The 16,247-nt window shown below is 37.5% G+C and overlaps 1 protein-coding gene across 4 annotated transcripts in view; it reads right to left on the reverse strand.

Annotated features, from left to right (window-relative positions):
* The window catches only part of PHKB (phosphorylase kinase regulatory subunit beta), a 237,259-nt gene that overhangs the window by 22,354 nt on the left and 198,658 nt on the right, over positions 1 to 16,247 (reverse strand). For 2 of the 4 annotated variants that reach the window (XM_050773864.1, XM_050773865.1), the window contains 6 exons: positions 11,305 to 11,366; positions 11,054 to 11,216; positions 9,816 to 9,897; positions 7,793 to 7,850; positions 5,488 to 5,578; positions 2,088 to 2,290 (listed from right to left, as the gene is read on the reverse strand). In XM_050773864.1, the coding sequence (XP_050629821.1) occupies positions 2,088 to 2,290; positions 5,488 to 5,578; positions 7,793 to 7,850; positions 9,816 to 9,897; positions 11,054 to 11,216; positions 11,305 to 11,366 (659 nt within the window). Of the gene's footprint in view, positions 1 to 2,087; positions 2,291 to 5,487; positions 5,579 to 6,538; positions 6,630 to 7,792; positions 7,851 to 9,815; positions 9,898 to 11,053; positions 11,217 to 11,304; positions 11,367 to 16,247 lie in introns of all 4 variants that reach the window. The other 2 variants (XM_050773863.1, XM_050773866.1) reach the window with 1 other exon arrangement.

A 16,247-nucleotide genomic window follows, 5' to 3' on the forward strand; every position in this document is an offset into this window, starting at 1 on the left:
GAGTTACAAGTGGAAAGCCTTGAATTTTATTCCCATTTCTGCCAGTAACTTAAGTGACTATCCCAGGCAAATGAGTTCTCCTTTCTTATGTTCAGAGGAAGAGATCTAATGTTTGCTGAGGGCCCATTTTCTAGGTGCTTGCCCTTTGGGTTATCTCAGATAATCCTCACAAAAACTCTGTAAGTTTACACACAAGCTGCTTGAAATTCTGCAAAATTAGATAACTTTCCCAAGATCATGGGCCAAGAACCAGGATTTGGAACTAGTTACTAGTGTGAGTGATGCAGAGTTCATGCTCCCCAACCCTTCTAATGACAGATGGAGAAAGGTATGGCAGTAATATTTGACAAACATAATTCAATTGTTTTTTATGCATGGTAACAGTACCACGTTTATGTTTTGAAGAAGTTCTTATGTTTTTGAGATACAAATTTAAGTATTTACAGATTAGAAGATATGGATTTGCCTTTCAAAACTGACAGGGTACTGTGGGGACAGGTGGGTAGTAGATGGGGGTATGGGTGAAGTAAGACGGACCAGATGATAGTATTGTTGAGGCTGGGTGATAGTACAGGCACGTAAGTCTTTATTATATCAGTCTCTGTATTCTTGTAAATGTTTGAAGTTTAAAAAAAAGTTGAAAAGTAATCAATGACATGAAGATATACTGGTAAAAGTTATGAAGTGACATGGACAAAACCGAAGTTTTAAACTACATAAAGTGCTCAGGTGAGGTGGCTCACGCCTGTAATCCCAGCATTTTGGGAGGCTGAGGCGGGCAGATCACTAAAGGTATGGAGTTCAAGACCAGCCTGGCCAACATGGTGAAACCCTGTCTCTACTAAAAATACAAAATTAGCTGGGTGTGGTGGCACATGCTTGTAATCCCAGCCACTTGGGAGGCTGAGGTGGGAGGACTGCTTGAACCTGGGAGGTGGCAGTTGCAGTGAGCTGAGATCGCACCACTGCACTCTAGCCTGTCTGATAGAATGAGACTCCATCTCAAAAAACAAAAAACTACATAAAGCGAAACTGATAAAAATAAAAATGCAAGGAGAAATTGATATAACCACAATTGTAATGAGAAATTAAGACTTTTATCAGCAGTCAATTATCAAATACAGATAGTAAAGATAATAAAACTCCAATTTTACAGCTAGCACTTATTTCACACTCATACACATACATGTATGTTTGCATCCAACAGAGAATGTATATTCTTTTCAATCACTTGAGAACCACCCTCCAAAGTTGGCCACATGTTAGATTACATTATAAGCTCAGATACCATTGGGCTCTTTTACAATCAGGACATACTCACATGATACTTATACAATCAAAAATGTATTTAAAAAAGAAACATTTATACTTTCTTAGCTTGTCATAGACTTTTAAAACATATCTCATTTCATTTTCATATAAAACAAAGAAACTGGTATTAAAGCGAGGCTAGAGAGGTTCAGTCATTTATCCGAGGTTACTGAGATGACAATGGCAGTCGGAACTTGAACTCAGTTCTGCTGAATCCCAGAGCCTGGTTAACTTTTCCTACACATGCTGCCTCATAAAATTCTTGATTACGAATATTCAAGATCATCAGAGCCTTACTTTTGATTTCTTCTCCAAGAACAACAATATTAAAAATCAATAGTTAGATTTTGGTAGAAAATGGGTATAGAATATTCTTAAAAGGACCAAATTTTTATCTGAATGTGTCCTCCTGACAGTTTTACTGAAAATCATTCCTCTCTTAAGGCCTATTCATTTTATTTCTAGGAATTTTTGCAAGTACTGTGCTTAGTGTTTTACACGACACAGCTGTTGAAATTTCTGGGGTTTGATTTTACCAGAAAACAGAGTTACTTCACTATATCTAATTCAGGCATGAAATAAATGTTAAGGATTCTTTCAGGCTAGTAGCATTTATTTTGCATACCCCCAGATACTGCCTGCATGGCTTAGAGGACAGGTGCACTTTGCTGAATACTCACCAGACACCAGGAACATTGCTTCACTTGGAGAGGCTGGGTCTGTTAGAGGACAACTTGAACAATTCTCTTTATGCAAATGCAAAGGACTTCACTCACCCGATTCGTATTTTCAGCATGCCACTGAATAACTCAGGGTTATTGGAGATGATCCAGCCAATATGGATGACCAGTTCTTGCTGAATGACCGCTTCCCTCTCATCATGGGTGTTACACTTATAATAGATGATGTTTTTAATCACTCTTGGAGACAAAGGATTAGAGATAACTTCTTCTTCATGCCCAAAGGCACCCAGAGTTACCTACGAGTGACAGAATTTTATTGTAAAATTCTCCTAGCTACTAAAAGATAAAAATAAAAAAAACTCAAGGCTCAGGATGACTGGCAGGCTGAAATTACTCTACATAAGCTAGGGAATTAGGCAGAATAACTGTTCCTGCTGTTTATTAAAATGGCTTTCAAAGCGTGACTCCCACTGGAAATCATGATGGTTCACAGTCTAGTCTCAAATATAAGGGCAGGTGAGGGTTCCAGTTAGGGGAGTGGAGGTGAGTGGATAAAAGCAGGGAAGGAATATAAATAACTAATAAGTTAAAATTATTCTGAATGACTTTAGCACTAGAAACTCCCCAGAGAAACCAGAATAGGTTACAGAGTTTCACTTTACTGCACAGTCTACACAATTTGGTATTTGAGAGATATACTTTTTGATTCTTTTATAGTTTCTCAGGCAGATTCTTTTGCCTCAACAACACTATAACGCTTCAAAGGCAGGTGTGACGCCACCCAGCTCCTGTGTAGCCCTCATTTTTCTGGGCATAATGCAAGGTGCCTGGTGAGGGTTAAAATATGTGGTGACAGATCTCTCACCTGTGGAGGGGAAGGAACAGGCTGTTCACAGCCTGGGACACCAGAGAGCACAGAGCGAAATGGCCAAAAAAAAAAACTCTGAGCAGAATGCTGCTGAAGCTGGCAAGGGGAATAGGCTGGTCTCTCTCTCTCCTCTATCCCTGGCATTCTGCTCCCAGGGGACTCTGCAGGCCACCCTTCTCCCTGAGTACCCCTTCCCATCTCTTTTCCATGTACAGTGTACCATCATAAAAGGCAGGAAAAAAGAATAGCATATCAAAGGCCACAGAGATGAGGGAAGAGAGCAGAACATGGAGTCTATTGCCTCAATTTTATAATGGAGTGAAAACTGCGAACTGCTGGTTTATTATATCACAAGTGGCATGAACCAGTTAGTCTGAGTGTGAATACTTTCATTAAAATGTCAGTGTGTAAAGAAGAAAACAAACAGAAGGCACATCATTGCCTCTGGAAGCAATGATGACTAAGCCATGATTTCATTCCACAGAGCTTGAGGTGATCTGAATGTGCTTGGTAGAAACAATATTACTTCAGTGCTTAGGGCACTCAGAAAAATTCTGAATGCTCTGTTCTTACTTCTTTATTGTAAAGAAGTAAGGTGCGGTCAGAGAATGGACTTCATGCCGCTGGTAATGAAGCTGAGCTACTGGCCTCCAAGTCTTGCCCAGCTCTGTAAGTGATTTACCCTGGGAGACATACTAGTGTGATGAGCAATGGTCCAGGCACAACCTTAGGGCAGGCTCTGAGGCTTCCAGGATGTGGGAGCAGAATCTCAGGACCACAGGCTGCAAGCTCCCTTTAGATATTGTGTAGTTGGACAGGACCAACCCTAACCCACCCTTTCTCCCAGTGTCAGGTGCCGATGACCTTGAATATCTCCAAAAGCTTCTGAATGTTCATATGCAGAGTTAACTCTCTTTTCAGATATGCTACAAGGATCTAAAATCCAAGGAAAAATATCTTCTCAAAGCCTGTTTAACTTTCTTTCAGAGGTGGCTTGGTTCAGGGCAAAAATATGAGACTCTCGCTAGAGGCAAGAATTCTGGTGAGAAAAGGGGACTAGATAAGTTACTTCCTGTATTTTGGTCTGTTTTAGCCAACAAACAGGGATAAAAAATCTACCTCTCAACAATTTGGAAAAAATAACATATATGAAGTGATTTAACTTTTTCTTAGGATTTTTTGTATTTTTTCTTTTTAATTTTTTTAAATGACAGGGTATTGCTCTGTTGCCCAGGCTGGAGTGCAATGGAATGATCACGGCTCACTACAGCCTCAAACTCTTGGCTCAAGCAATCCTCCTACCTCAGCTTCCCAAGGCACTGAGACCAAAGGCATGTGCCATTAGGCCCAGCTATTTTTTTTTTTTTTTTGCAGAGATAGGGTCTTGCTATGTGCTCAGGCTGGTCTTGAATTCCTGGCCTCAAGTGATCCTCCCGCCTTGGCCCCCAAAGTGTTTGGATTACAGGTGTCAGCCACCATGCCCAGCAGGCATCTTTTATTAGTACAATTATTTTTAATTATTAAATATTACATGAAACAATAAATAGCTTATTATTCTAACATTTCAAAAGCTAAATATAAGGATGAATAATTTTAATCTTAATGAATTAAGAGCCCTGAAATATGACCAATGGGTTGATTCCATTGAAGAGCGTTAAAGTACTTCATATTACTAAAGCTTATTATATCCCCAGATTAACTCTCAGGAAAACACAATAAAGCACATATATTCACAGAGAAGAGACGGAGAGTAAGTGAACAGGTTTTCATTCTAATCAAAGGATGATTCAGCCAGGTAAATTAGAGCTTATAGAAAACAAAACAGAAAATGAGCAGCCACACCCCACATGCACAGGCTCAATTCAACCCACATTCACTAAGTGCTTTTTCCAAGCAAGGCCCCATGCTGGGCACACTGGGATGTGTACTGGACAAGACTCAGACTCTGACCCCTGGGGGCTCACAGCCTACCATGAGGTGAGAGACACACATTCAAATGAACTGGGACCCAGGCAGATTGTGGGAATTGTCACAGACCTATTGTGAGAATCCAGAGAGAGAGACCACTGCTAACTGGAGATGGCTCCGTGAGGAGGAGGTGACTGAGCTGGCCCTGGCGAATGGGGAGGAGCTGGGGTTAGAGATGGCCTGGGGCAGGGGATCTGGGGAGCAGCACTGGCATGCAGAGACCCTGGCTGGGCACGAACACCATGCTTTCTAAGGAGGGAGATCTTATGTGGAGCAGAAGGGAATATGTGCCCTTCGCTGTTCACCTACCTCTGCTCTGCCTATCCAAAACCTGTCTGGAGTACTTTAGTAGTTATTGGTCCATTTTCTACATTAGTAGTTATTGGTCCATTTTCTACATTAGCATCTGCATTGATCTCAACACAGGAGTTGAAGATTACAGCTCTAAGGTGCAGCAGGAAAAGGGGAAGGCCCATTTAATATCTTTCTGACTAGATTTTGCTTGGGGAAGGCGACTTTCGTAGCAATGCCTGAGCCCTTATAAATCTGAAAGTGAGAGGCCTATGACACTGAGGCTTGCCAGACTTAAAAGTAAGGGTCCTAGCCAGAAATCTTTGCCACTGGGACCAAATAAGTGTCTGAAAAGCAAATACTTACCTGTTTGCCCTGCACTAAAACATTAGTAATGGATGGGGCCAGGCTGTCCACTACTTTACTTAAAAGACTTGCTGCACGGCGTACAACCGACCTGGGGGCAAAGAAGAGAGCAGGCCAGATGTTCACAAATCTAAAATATGAGGAATGCATCGGGCCCTGACTGGGTAATCTTTAAAATATACACGGTTGAATCCTCACATCATCATTTGGAGGAAACACTGCCCAGGACAGCTGAAATTTCCCAGACTGCAGGACCATTCAGAATTAGGGAGGGATCCCTCCACCTCATCCCTGCCACCAAGCTGTGACAAAAATATTACTGATGACACTATCGATTTAAAAAGCAAAAAAAGAAAACCTAGTTATTATTTTGATTAGGGAGGGAGGGTGTATAGGAGGAATTAAGACGATATTCTGATTTTGCATTAACAAGTTCATTACTAAATCTGTCACTAGTACATGTGACCTATTTCTATAACCATTCTAAGTCATGTTTCTTTTGGTGCCTAGATAACCAAATCTCTGGATTAGAGGATTCACTTAGTACTGAATTTTAGAAAGTGCTACAATGAAATACCAGCATTTCTTTTTCATGATAAAGTCATAATGTTGGGGGAAGAAATTCACACTGCTATTTTTATATTACTGAAAAAGTCTTAGAACCTAGGGAGAACAGATTTTTTTTTTTTAAAGTACAGCACATGCAATACATCAGATAATTTTTTTCCCTCAAAAGTAAAAATTCACGTGGAACTTTTAGATAGAAAAAGTAAAATAAAAATGTAGGTCTGAAACTGGCTGCAATCTTTAGGTATTTCAGGATATCCACAGAAGCTGACTTATAAAAAACATTTATATTTCTTAATTTCAACATAGATGACTAAAAGAAAATTCAGTCAATAACTAATAAAGTTAGTGAAACAAACACTTCCTACTTCTAGAGAAGCTTTCACCCACACACTCTAAGACCAAAAGACATGTTTAACCTTCAGAGTGCAAATAAGCCCACACATTTCAAGCAGCTTGGGTTTTCAAATTCTGTGCATGTTACCTGTTTCCCATGTACCAGAAAAGTAGTAATGTGTGGGGCTATAGAGGAAGAAAATTTCTGGGTAAATGCAGCCCCGTAGCGCACCGCCAACCTGGGTGTGTCAGTGGAAAGCCATAAAAGGGAAAATAGAGTAAATACAACTTCCAGTTCTTCCAAACATAACAGTCAGCATTCTAAATGTTTGCTAGCTAATGATTTATCTGAAATGCATAAAGTGTAATACATAAAGCAAGAACAGATGTGCTTAATCAAAAGTAAGACTATAGACCACACTTGAAACTTACTGGCTAAGAAAGTTTACCAGAACTATCACTTATTGGCTTGATGTCTTACTGTACTAAGAATTTACAGTGAAAATTTGAAAGATTTAACTATAGGATTATTACATTATTTCTTCTGAGGAGGAATGGTATATTTATGATAAAAATATAATTGAAATATTCTAAGAGATTGTTTTGTCTAATCCCCTTATTTTAGGGATTAGAAACCTGAGGCTCATTTAGGTTAAGGGAGTTTCTTATGACATTCTTGAGACTTTTTTTTTTTTTAAGTGGATAACGTATCATTAAAAAATGTGTGCGTGTGTATATATATCTATACATACACTTTGACTTTCAATATTTGTTAGATTCAGCTAGTAAAACATTTCTGTAGAATTACATCAAAATGCAGAGGGCCATGCATTTAGGCATTCCTACTCAATTGTGAATTTAAACAACTTTATTTATTTAAACTTTCCTACTTCTTTTTTTTTCTATCTCTGGGAAGAGATTACCTCTGTAGAACAAATTGGTTATTTTTCATGAAGCAGCTACAATCACTGGGATTCATTCAACTTAAGTGACAAGAGAATAGCCTTCTCAGTATATTATTTTTGCTTATGATTAGATAAATCACTGGTCTCTTTTCATGGCCTTCTATAATAGCAGAACAGGTTGCCTAAATTAAAAAACAGAACTTAAAGCACCTTGCTGGGGCAGAGAAGGTGTAGAGTAGGAAAGAATTCTTAGCATATCATTCCAGTGAATACTCTTCAGGTTCAATCCCTACAGTGTCTTTGTTTTCAGAATTTTGGTGGAGGAGGTGCGGGGAGAGACATGCTACATAGGCACATTCTCAGGAAGTGCTGTAACCTTGGAGGTTCAAAGTAAAAATCAGGATGAATTACCATCTTTAAGACTGGTCCATTTTCTTTAGGCTATCGAATATGACAACACAAAAATAAAACGTAACAACAAGGACACTAATACAAACCAAAGTTTTTTGCTGCCAGCTCTTCTATAGACTCTCTCAATGTGATCAGAAACGGTACCTAGACATTGGATAATAGAGTCTTTGTTGAACAAAACTTTTAATTAAATGCATCACATTTATTCCTCTTAAAAGTACTCAAATTTTCACTGTGCTTCACTAGAGTTGATACATCGATTCATTAATGTTCTGAACTGACATATTTAAATATGTAACTCAAATATATAGAGTGTGACTATCTCCAGCACTTGATACTATTTAGTCTGAGTATATAATTTTGGTACTTTATTTCTTGAAATTCAACTATTTTCCTAATTAATATGCAATCTAAACTTTTAACAATACAAATGCTATTTTAATTTACTGCAGAAAAGAGGAAAAGAGAATATAGTAAAATAATTAGCAATTGAACAAATACTGTAGACTCTAATATATATGACTTTTCATTTATTTGTTCAATAAAACTTTACTGAGGCCTTGTTATGTACATGGGGCTATGATCATTCCAACATATGCTACTGCTCAAAAGACACCACCAGTGGGTTTCATTATTTGGCCACGATTTTGTCTGTAAAATCACAATGTGACAGGAAAGAGCACCAAAAAGAAAACAAAGATAAAGAACAAGATCTTTAACATTTTACTCTAAACTTTTTATAGCCTTTTAACAAATTAGATAAAATTATATTCGGATTCTGTAGATGCATATGATTTTCAATGTTTCACATAAGGTTTTATAGATTTAAAACATTTAATGAATATTATTCTCAAGTTTATAAAAATGGTTTAAAAAATCATTCCCTTAGCATTTTCATTATAAACTATTTTATATAAATTTTCTTTTATTTAAAAGCACTAAAACTTTTCAATAAAAAAAACAGCCATTCTGAATTCTAGGTTTCTAATGAAATGTTTCATTTTTAAAAATCCTACTGTTTTAGATAAAGTGCAAATTTCAGTGAATGTCCTAAATACAACTGAGATTCTGCTTATACTTATAGTTTTAAGACTAATTAGAAATATGCAAGATTCTGTTTGAAATTTGCTAAAAGTTCCTCTGCCTTTAACAAGCTAAGAAATGGAAAACGATTCAATTCACATGTATAATACTCAAGAAGGTTATCTCTTAGCTATAATAAGGCAAAAACTAAGTAGATCTCATTTGAATAAATAACTATGCTCGGTTAATTACCAGAACTATATGTATTATTAATTCCACTGCTGTTTTTCAGTTCTAACCATATCAACACACACCTCTTAACAGAGTACTTTCAAATAAGCCAAAGATTTTTTAATAGCTAGACATTAAGTACTTGAACTGTATTCTGCATTATTCTGTATTACAAAATGTCAGAAGTGGACCATGGTGGAGAACTTAAAGATTCCTTACAGTGGTGACTCCACATGCAAGTGTGAATCTGGGGGATAACTGGGTTTCATCCTTATTGCAGAGTGGACATAGATATAATTACAAATGATTTATTTTTATTAACCATCTTCAGAGCACAATTCTATTAAATGCCATGTTCCATTCCAAATGGCTGCTGCAGATCACGAGGCAGCTAATTTTTTTTTTTTTTTTTTTTGAGATGGAGTCTTGCTCTGTCACCCAGGCTGGAATGCAGTGGCGCTATCTTGAGGGAGCTAATTTTTATAGACATAACAATTCGATGTTATTCTTGAAAAATTAGAGAAGATAAAACTGGAAATAGAAACTGTCAATAAATAACTATGGAATTCATCAGAGGTTAACAATCACAGGTACAATCCAAGCTCCAATACTTTTCAGACAATCAGAGAAACAATCAAGCATCACTGCATGAAAGCCAGTTAGGGGTTCATACATCAGTCTCCTCCACTTTAGGGGGTATGAATGAACATTTTCCATTCAAAAGTGAAAAAGAAGGTTTAATGAAGGGGGAAAGAACTTGCAACATTTTAGTGGATAGCTTATGCATATTTGATATATGTTCAAGGCTACAGCGGTCCTCTTATTTAAAATGTTCTCTTAGACATGCACTCTTACCTTCCTTTGTGATGAAGTTGGGGCCTTCTCTTTTGAGCAGTATACCCAGCAGGATGGCTTGGCTAGCCAGACAACTGCAATCCTGAAAATATAAATCACGGTGAGGAACTGAAATGAAATGGGTACAGGAGTTACCACAGAGGGTAACTAATCACAAAACCACATGATGCAGAGAAGAAATACTTTACTATGAACTGAGGAAAGATAAACTGTCATTGATATAATATAAAGCATAAGATGACATTATACAGCGATTCATACTTATCTTAGATATCTTAGAGATAGAGGGTAGACAAGTGACAAGCTGGATTCCTGGGGTGGTAGGATTTAATAATTAAATTTGCCAGAAAACAAGATAAGTAATGAACAGAAAATATTTTATCTACAAGCAATAATACTGATTTTGCCACTCTCTGAGAGACTTGGCCAGGTCATTTAACCACTCCCTTCTTGATTCTTCTTATTGGTAAATGGGAGACCATGTTGCTAGCAAACTGTTGTGAAGAGATAGATGATAGGAGGGGACTTGTTTAGAGTGTTTATTATATATTAGGGCACTGTGCTATGTGCTTTATGCCATATTATATCTTATTCATGCTTATTTGGATCTATACAATATCCATCAACAAGAATTGGTCACATCTGGAAGGATATATATTTGGTCTACATGCTCAAATTTGTATGCCCCAAACAAAACGTCACAGTGTTTATTGCTCTACTGGGAGAATTTCGTTTCCTTGAATCAGTACTACACCCTATCCACCCTTACTCTTCTGAAACGTAAGTAACCTTAGGAAAGATAAATATTCATTTGCTAAAATATTTGTATGAATGCAGTGAAAGGACTGCTTTACTCAGTGACAGGACTGACCTAAAGCAAGCATTACACCTAAACACTGGGGCAGGAGACAAGATGGGGGCAGAAAGGAAGAAAGAGGGCTCTGAAAGAGAAATCTGGAGAACCCACAGGCAACTATCATTGACTTCTTTAATGGCTCATACCATACTTGTCTATCCAAGACAAACATATTCACCTGCAATTCTTAAGCATTTTTAAAGATATCTATGCAGATGTTAGACCAAGAGAACAACTTCTCATGATTGCCCTGGGTGTAGACAAGTCATCCACCTCCAGATTAATTGCTACCTTCACTGAGAGGACAAAAAGACATATGGTCTGACTCTGGGAGCCTCTGCCCCAGCAACCGAGGGCCATGTGGGAACTGCATCTGTCTCACATTCAGTTTTTGAAGAATTTCGTGGGTGGGTTTGTCCTTCCATTCACTAATGTTGACATCCGGCTGCTGTCCCAGTTCAGGAGCACTAGGGGTGCTGCTTTGACGTTTGACTTTTGAATGTTTGGGAGGTTCTAGTTCCTCAAAACTCTTAAATTCTGGAAGCCTAGAAAGTAAAAGAAAAGGTTTCATATTTTCTACTTTTCTAATGTAATTTCAAAAAACCCAAAATGAAATAACCCAAAGGGACTTACTCTTCTGTGTCACTGATTCGTAGGAAATCAAGTTGTTCTACTACAGCTCCAGATATTAGGGTCTGAAATGTGATCAAAAAAGGATTAGAAACTCTTAGATACATCAAGCCATACTCTTATGGCCTGTGTGCATACCTTTCTGTAATTAAGTAATACTTCAAAAAATTGCTTAAAAATATATACAGTTCTGAAGTAATTCTTAAATGAACATTCAAAAATCACACAGGTTTCTACACACACACACACACACACACAAACCCCTTAAATAGAATATACACATCAAGTTACAAGTTTATGAGTCATTATAAATAGGTCAACATGAGATGAACTCTCTGTTCTTAGAATTGCAGGCATTTACTTTTAAGCTGGAATTAAAATAATTCAGTAACCATTAAAATGCTAAAAAAAATTACATTTCTGACTGGGGGGCAGTGGTTCATGCCTGTAATCCCAGCACTTTGTGGGGCCAAGGCGGGCGGATCATGAGGTCAAGAAATCAAGACCATCCTGGCCATCCTGGTGAAACCCCAACTCTACTAAAAATACAAAAATCAGCTCGGCGTGGTGGCATGTGCCTGTAGTCCCAACTACTTGGGAGGCTGAGGCAGGAGAATCACTTGAACACAGAAGGTGGAGGTTGTAGTGAGCCGAGATCGCACCACTGTACTCTGGCCTGGCGGAGCGAGACTCCGTCTCAAAAAATAAATAAAGTAAAATAAAATATCCAAATTAGAAAACACATAAAATACTAAAATTGTTTTGGGAAAAGATGTGAAATTGTACTTTGGATTCTGCTACTGTAATGTATTTCTGGGTCATCCAATGATAGGATACCGACAAGACTCCATTTTTTCAGGAACATGAAGGTATTGGTTTTCCAGGCCAATGCTTCTCTACATTCTGGCGTATGGCTACCCATATTTGGTCATTTTATTTTCCATTAGTTTCTGATTATAGGCTGAACAAACTAAATGAGTCTGAACTGAAACATTGTTTGTGTTTGTCAGTGGTTCACGGTGAACAGTATGAACAGTATAAATGAATGATAAACCTACAATGATTTTTAACATTATGTGTCACATCTAATTATCTGATGAATTGTCAGAGAAAATGGAGAAATGTACTTATAAAAAACAAGGCATAAATTATTACTTAAAAATAAGGCAATATTTATTACATATTTATACAATATTTATAACATATATTATTTTCTCTATTTTCTCACTGTTCATCTCAAATGTGAAGAAACAGGACACTGGGAATGTTGCTTTTGTTGGCTAACTACCCAGAGTAGTAGTGCCTTCTCCTCTAGTGGAAACTCATAAACAAAGTAGATCAACAAATGTCCATTTATAGATGACAGGATGGACATATTAATAGCAATCATAATAAAGTTTCCTTGAGTTTGAGTGAGAAAGGTCGACTATGCAGTTGATCTGCACATTTTTACTAGCCTGGCTATAGTCAGGTCACTCTGGAACAGTAAGTTCCCTAAGAGCAGGGTCTGTGCCTAGGCAGGTTCATCGAATGATATTTCCTAATATGTAGGCTAGCATGTATACATCTTGCTATTCAGTTAAATAATTTGTTAGACAAATATTTATTGAAGGCCTACTAGGTACTATGTTAGGTATTGAGGATACAGCATGAACAAAATACATAACATTCTTGCCTTCTTGAAACTGTTCTTAAAGGTATGTGTAGCGGATAGACAATAAAAAAGCTATATACACACACACACACAGTCATGCATCGCTTAGTGACCAAGATACATTCTGAGAAATGCATCATTAGGCAATCTTGTTGTTGTGTGAACACCCATAGAGTGTACTTACACAAACTGTGGTATAGCCTACTAAGCACTAAGCTATATGGCACAGCTTATTGCTCTTAGGCTACAAACATGTACTGAATACTGTAGGCAACTGTAATATGATGGTAAGTATTTGTGTATCTAAAGATAGAAAAGGTACAGTAAAAATACAATATTAAAATCTTACGAGACCTCCACTGTATACATGGTCCATCATTGACTAAAATGCTGTTATGTAGCATATGACTCTATGTATATAATAATTATAATATATATTATTACTACATATATGTATTTATTATGTCAGATGGTGATAAGTGCAAAGTAGAAATAAGAAAAGGCAGGGGATGGGGAGTACCAGGGCAGGGGAGTAGGATGAGGGTTGTTAGCTATTTCATATAGGTGATCAGAAAGTATTTCTCTAATAAAGTAACATGTAATCAGAAACTGAAGAAAGGACTACAGTCAATGATATGGATCTGAGGGAAGAGTGTACGGGGCTGGGAGTGGTAAGTGCAAAGGTCCTGAGGCAGGAGCATGCTTAGTGTCTTTGCGAGCAGTAAGGAGGAAAATGTGGTTGAAATAGAGTAGATGGGGCAGCTGGTAGGAAATGAAATAAGAGATGTAGGTCCAGACCATGGAGAGCACATAGACCATTTGAAGAACAGTGGTTTCCAGTTTGTGTGAGAGAGGAAATCATTGGAGGCTTATGATATATGACATAAACTGCCTATGACCAGGTAGAGCATGAACAGGCTGTCTTATGTCTAGTTGGAATTTAGGAGATGACTGTAAAAACCTAGGTGAGGGATAATGGTAGCTTGGACCATGATAATAGCACTGAAGGTGATGGGAAGTGGTTAGATTCTGGATACAATTTGAGGATAGAGACAACAGGATTTAATAATAAATTGTAACACAGGGTATGAGAGACAAGAGAGAGTCAAGAATTACTTAATTCTTAAAGCTTATAGCTAATGCTTAAACAGAAAAAAATTGTATTTAATAATTTCCGTTTTATTAGCCTACTCACCCTTATATTCTAATTCAGCCCATAAAATAAATGTTTACTCTGAGTTATAGACAAATGCTAAATTCCATTAATAATCTATGGGACTTTTGATTAAAAAAAATTCAGTTGGTTGTAGAAGCTCCTATATTAGTACTGGAAAAAGCAAACTTAACAACAAATTTGCTAGGCATTAGTATTCTATTTCTGATGGTAATTAAATAATACTGTATGTGTCAAATGCAATATATTTAAAACACTCAATTATATCCCACCAGGTCCTTTCCAACAGACCATCCTACCCAAGACTGCATTCCTTCCCATCACTCTCCCAACCTACCTTTGTTTTCTGTTGGGCTTTCCCTTTAGAATTTAAGTCCCATGTGGTCAAAAACCTTGTGTATCATATTCATCACTACATCCCTAGTGCCTACAGTCGGAGCACAATAAATATTTGTTGAATCAATGAGGCAATATTTAAATATTTCCCACAGATAACAGTAGCGAGGAGAGTACTCTGGGGATGCAGAGATGAGTGAACCTTGAGCTGAACAAGATTACAAACCACAGAGCGAGGCAGGCAGAAGAAACTAGCTAACCATAAAATGAAACAAGAGCTATAGCAAACATTCAAGCAAAATGTCATAGAAGGACAATGAAAGGAGAAATTAATTCCAGTCCCGGAGGCTTCACTAAAGACGAAACATTCACCTAAGCTGTAAAATTAAAGTATGACATAGAAAGAAAAAAAGAAAAGGCAACTCTAAAATACCATCATAGCATGAGGGCATAAAACTCCAATTACATTTAGAGATTTGGAAACCAAGTCTATTTGGGGCATGGAAAGCATGGCTAGCAACAAACTGCATGGAGAGATGTCCTGGGTAATGGGGCTGGGAGAAGAGGCTGGGATCCTAGTAATGAGTAAAACTGGATCAGGGGATACGGAAATTTGAAAGGATTTGAAATAAAACCCAAGAGAAGCATATAGATGCCATTTTCATTGATTATATTAGTAAAAAAAAAAAAAAGGAAGGTTGGAGTGTGGGGAGAATGAGGAACTGTTGTTTATGAGTATAGAGTTTGAGTTTTGCAAGGTGAAAACAGTTCTAGAGATTGTTTGCACAACAAGGTGAATTCAATTTATCACCAAAACAAGGTGAATGTAGTTAACACCACTAAACTGGACACTTAAAAATGATTAAGATTGCAAATTTTATGTTATGTATGTTTTACCACAATTTTTAGAGATGGCAAAGTACATATTTAAATTCAGAAGACCTTCAAAAATATCATTGACATTTTGGGCTACTGATGACTATAAGTCTAGAACAGTTATGTACTTACATTTTGCTTTTGATAAATATTTTTAATTTAAATAAAAGAAGGAAAAAGTAAAAACACAAATGGTGAACTTCCATTTACATTTTTTAAAAAAGGTAAAACTCAGCCAGGCCCAGTGGCTCATGCCTGTAATCCTAGCACTTTGGGAGGCTGAGACGGGTGGATCATGAGGTCAGGAGATCGAGACCATTCTGGCTAACACGGTGAAACCCCATCTCTACTAAAATACAAAAAATTAGCCGGGCGTGGTGGCACATGCCTGTAGTCCTAGCTACTTGGTAGGCTGAAGAAGGAGAATCGCTTGAACCTAGGAGGTGGAGGTTGCAGTGAGCCAAGATCGCGCCCCTGTGCTCCAGCCTGGGTGACAGAGTGAGACTCTGTTTCAAAAAAAAAAAAGTAAAATTATTTGAATCATGACAAAACTACTGACCTCTTTCTCCTATAATTTCTGAAACACAACTAAAAATGGGAAAATGAGATAGGTAGTGAAGTAGACATTAAACTCTGCTGCTGAAAAGAAAGTGATGAAAGTTCAGGTGCTTGAGTATAAAAAGTAGTGAACTAGGAATGGGAAACCATGAATTCTATTCCTATCTGCAGTAACTAGTCTTAGGACTACAGACAGTTACTGTCCTACAAAGAGCTCTAGTTCTGTTTGTAAAAGGAGGGGATTAGATGAAATATCTTAAGGTCTTGACCAACTTGAGCTTTGTGTATAAGGATATATAAGCAAAAAGTTTCCCAATTTCAGATGATGCAGGATTAAAAAGGATATCA

Source organism: Macaca thibetana, chromosome 20 (genome assembly GCF_024542745.1).
Source record: "Macaca thibetana thibetana isolate TM-01 chromosome 20, ASM2454274v1, whole genome shotgun sequence".
NCBI classification, from domain to species: Eukaryota; Metazoa; Chordata; class Mammalia; order Primates; family Cercopithecidae; genus Macaca; species Macaca thibetana.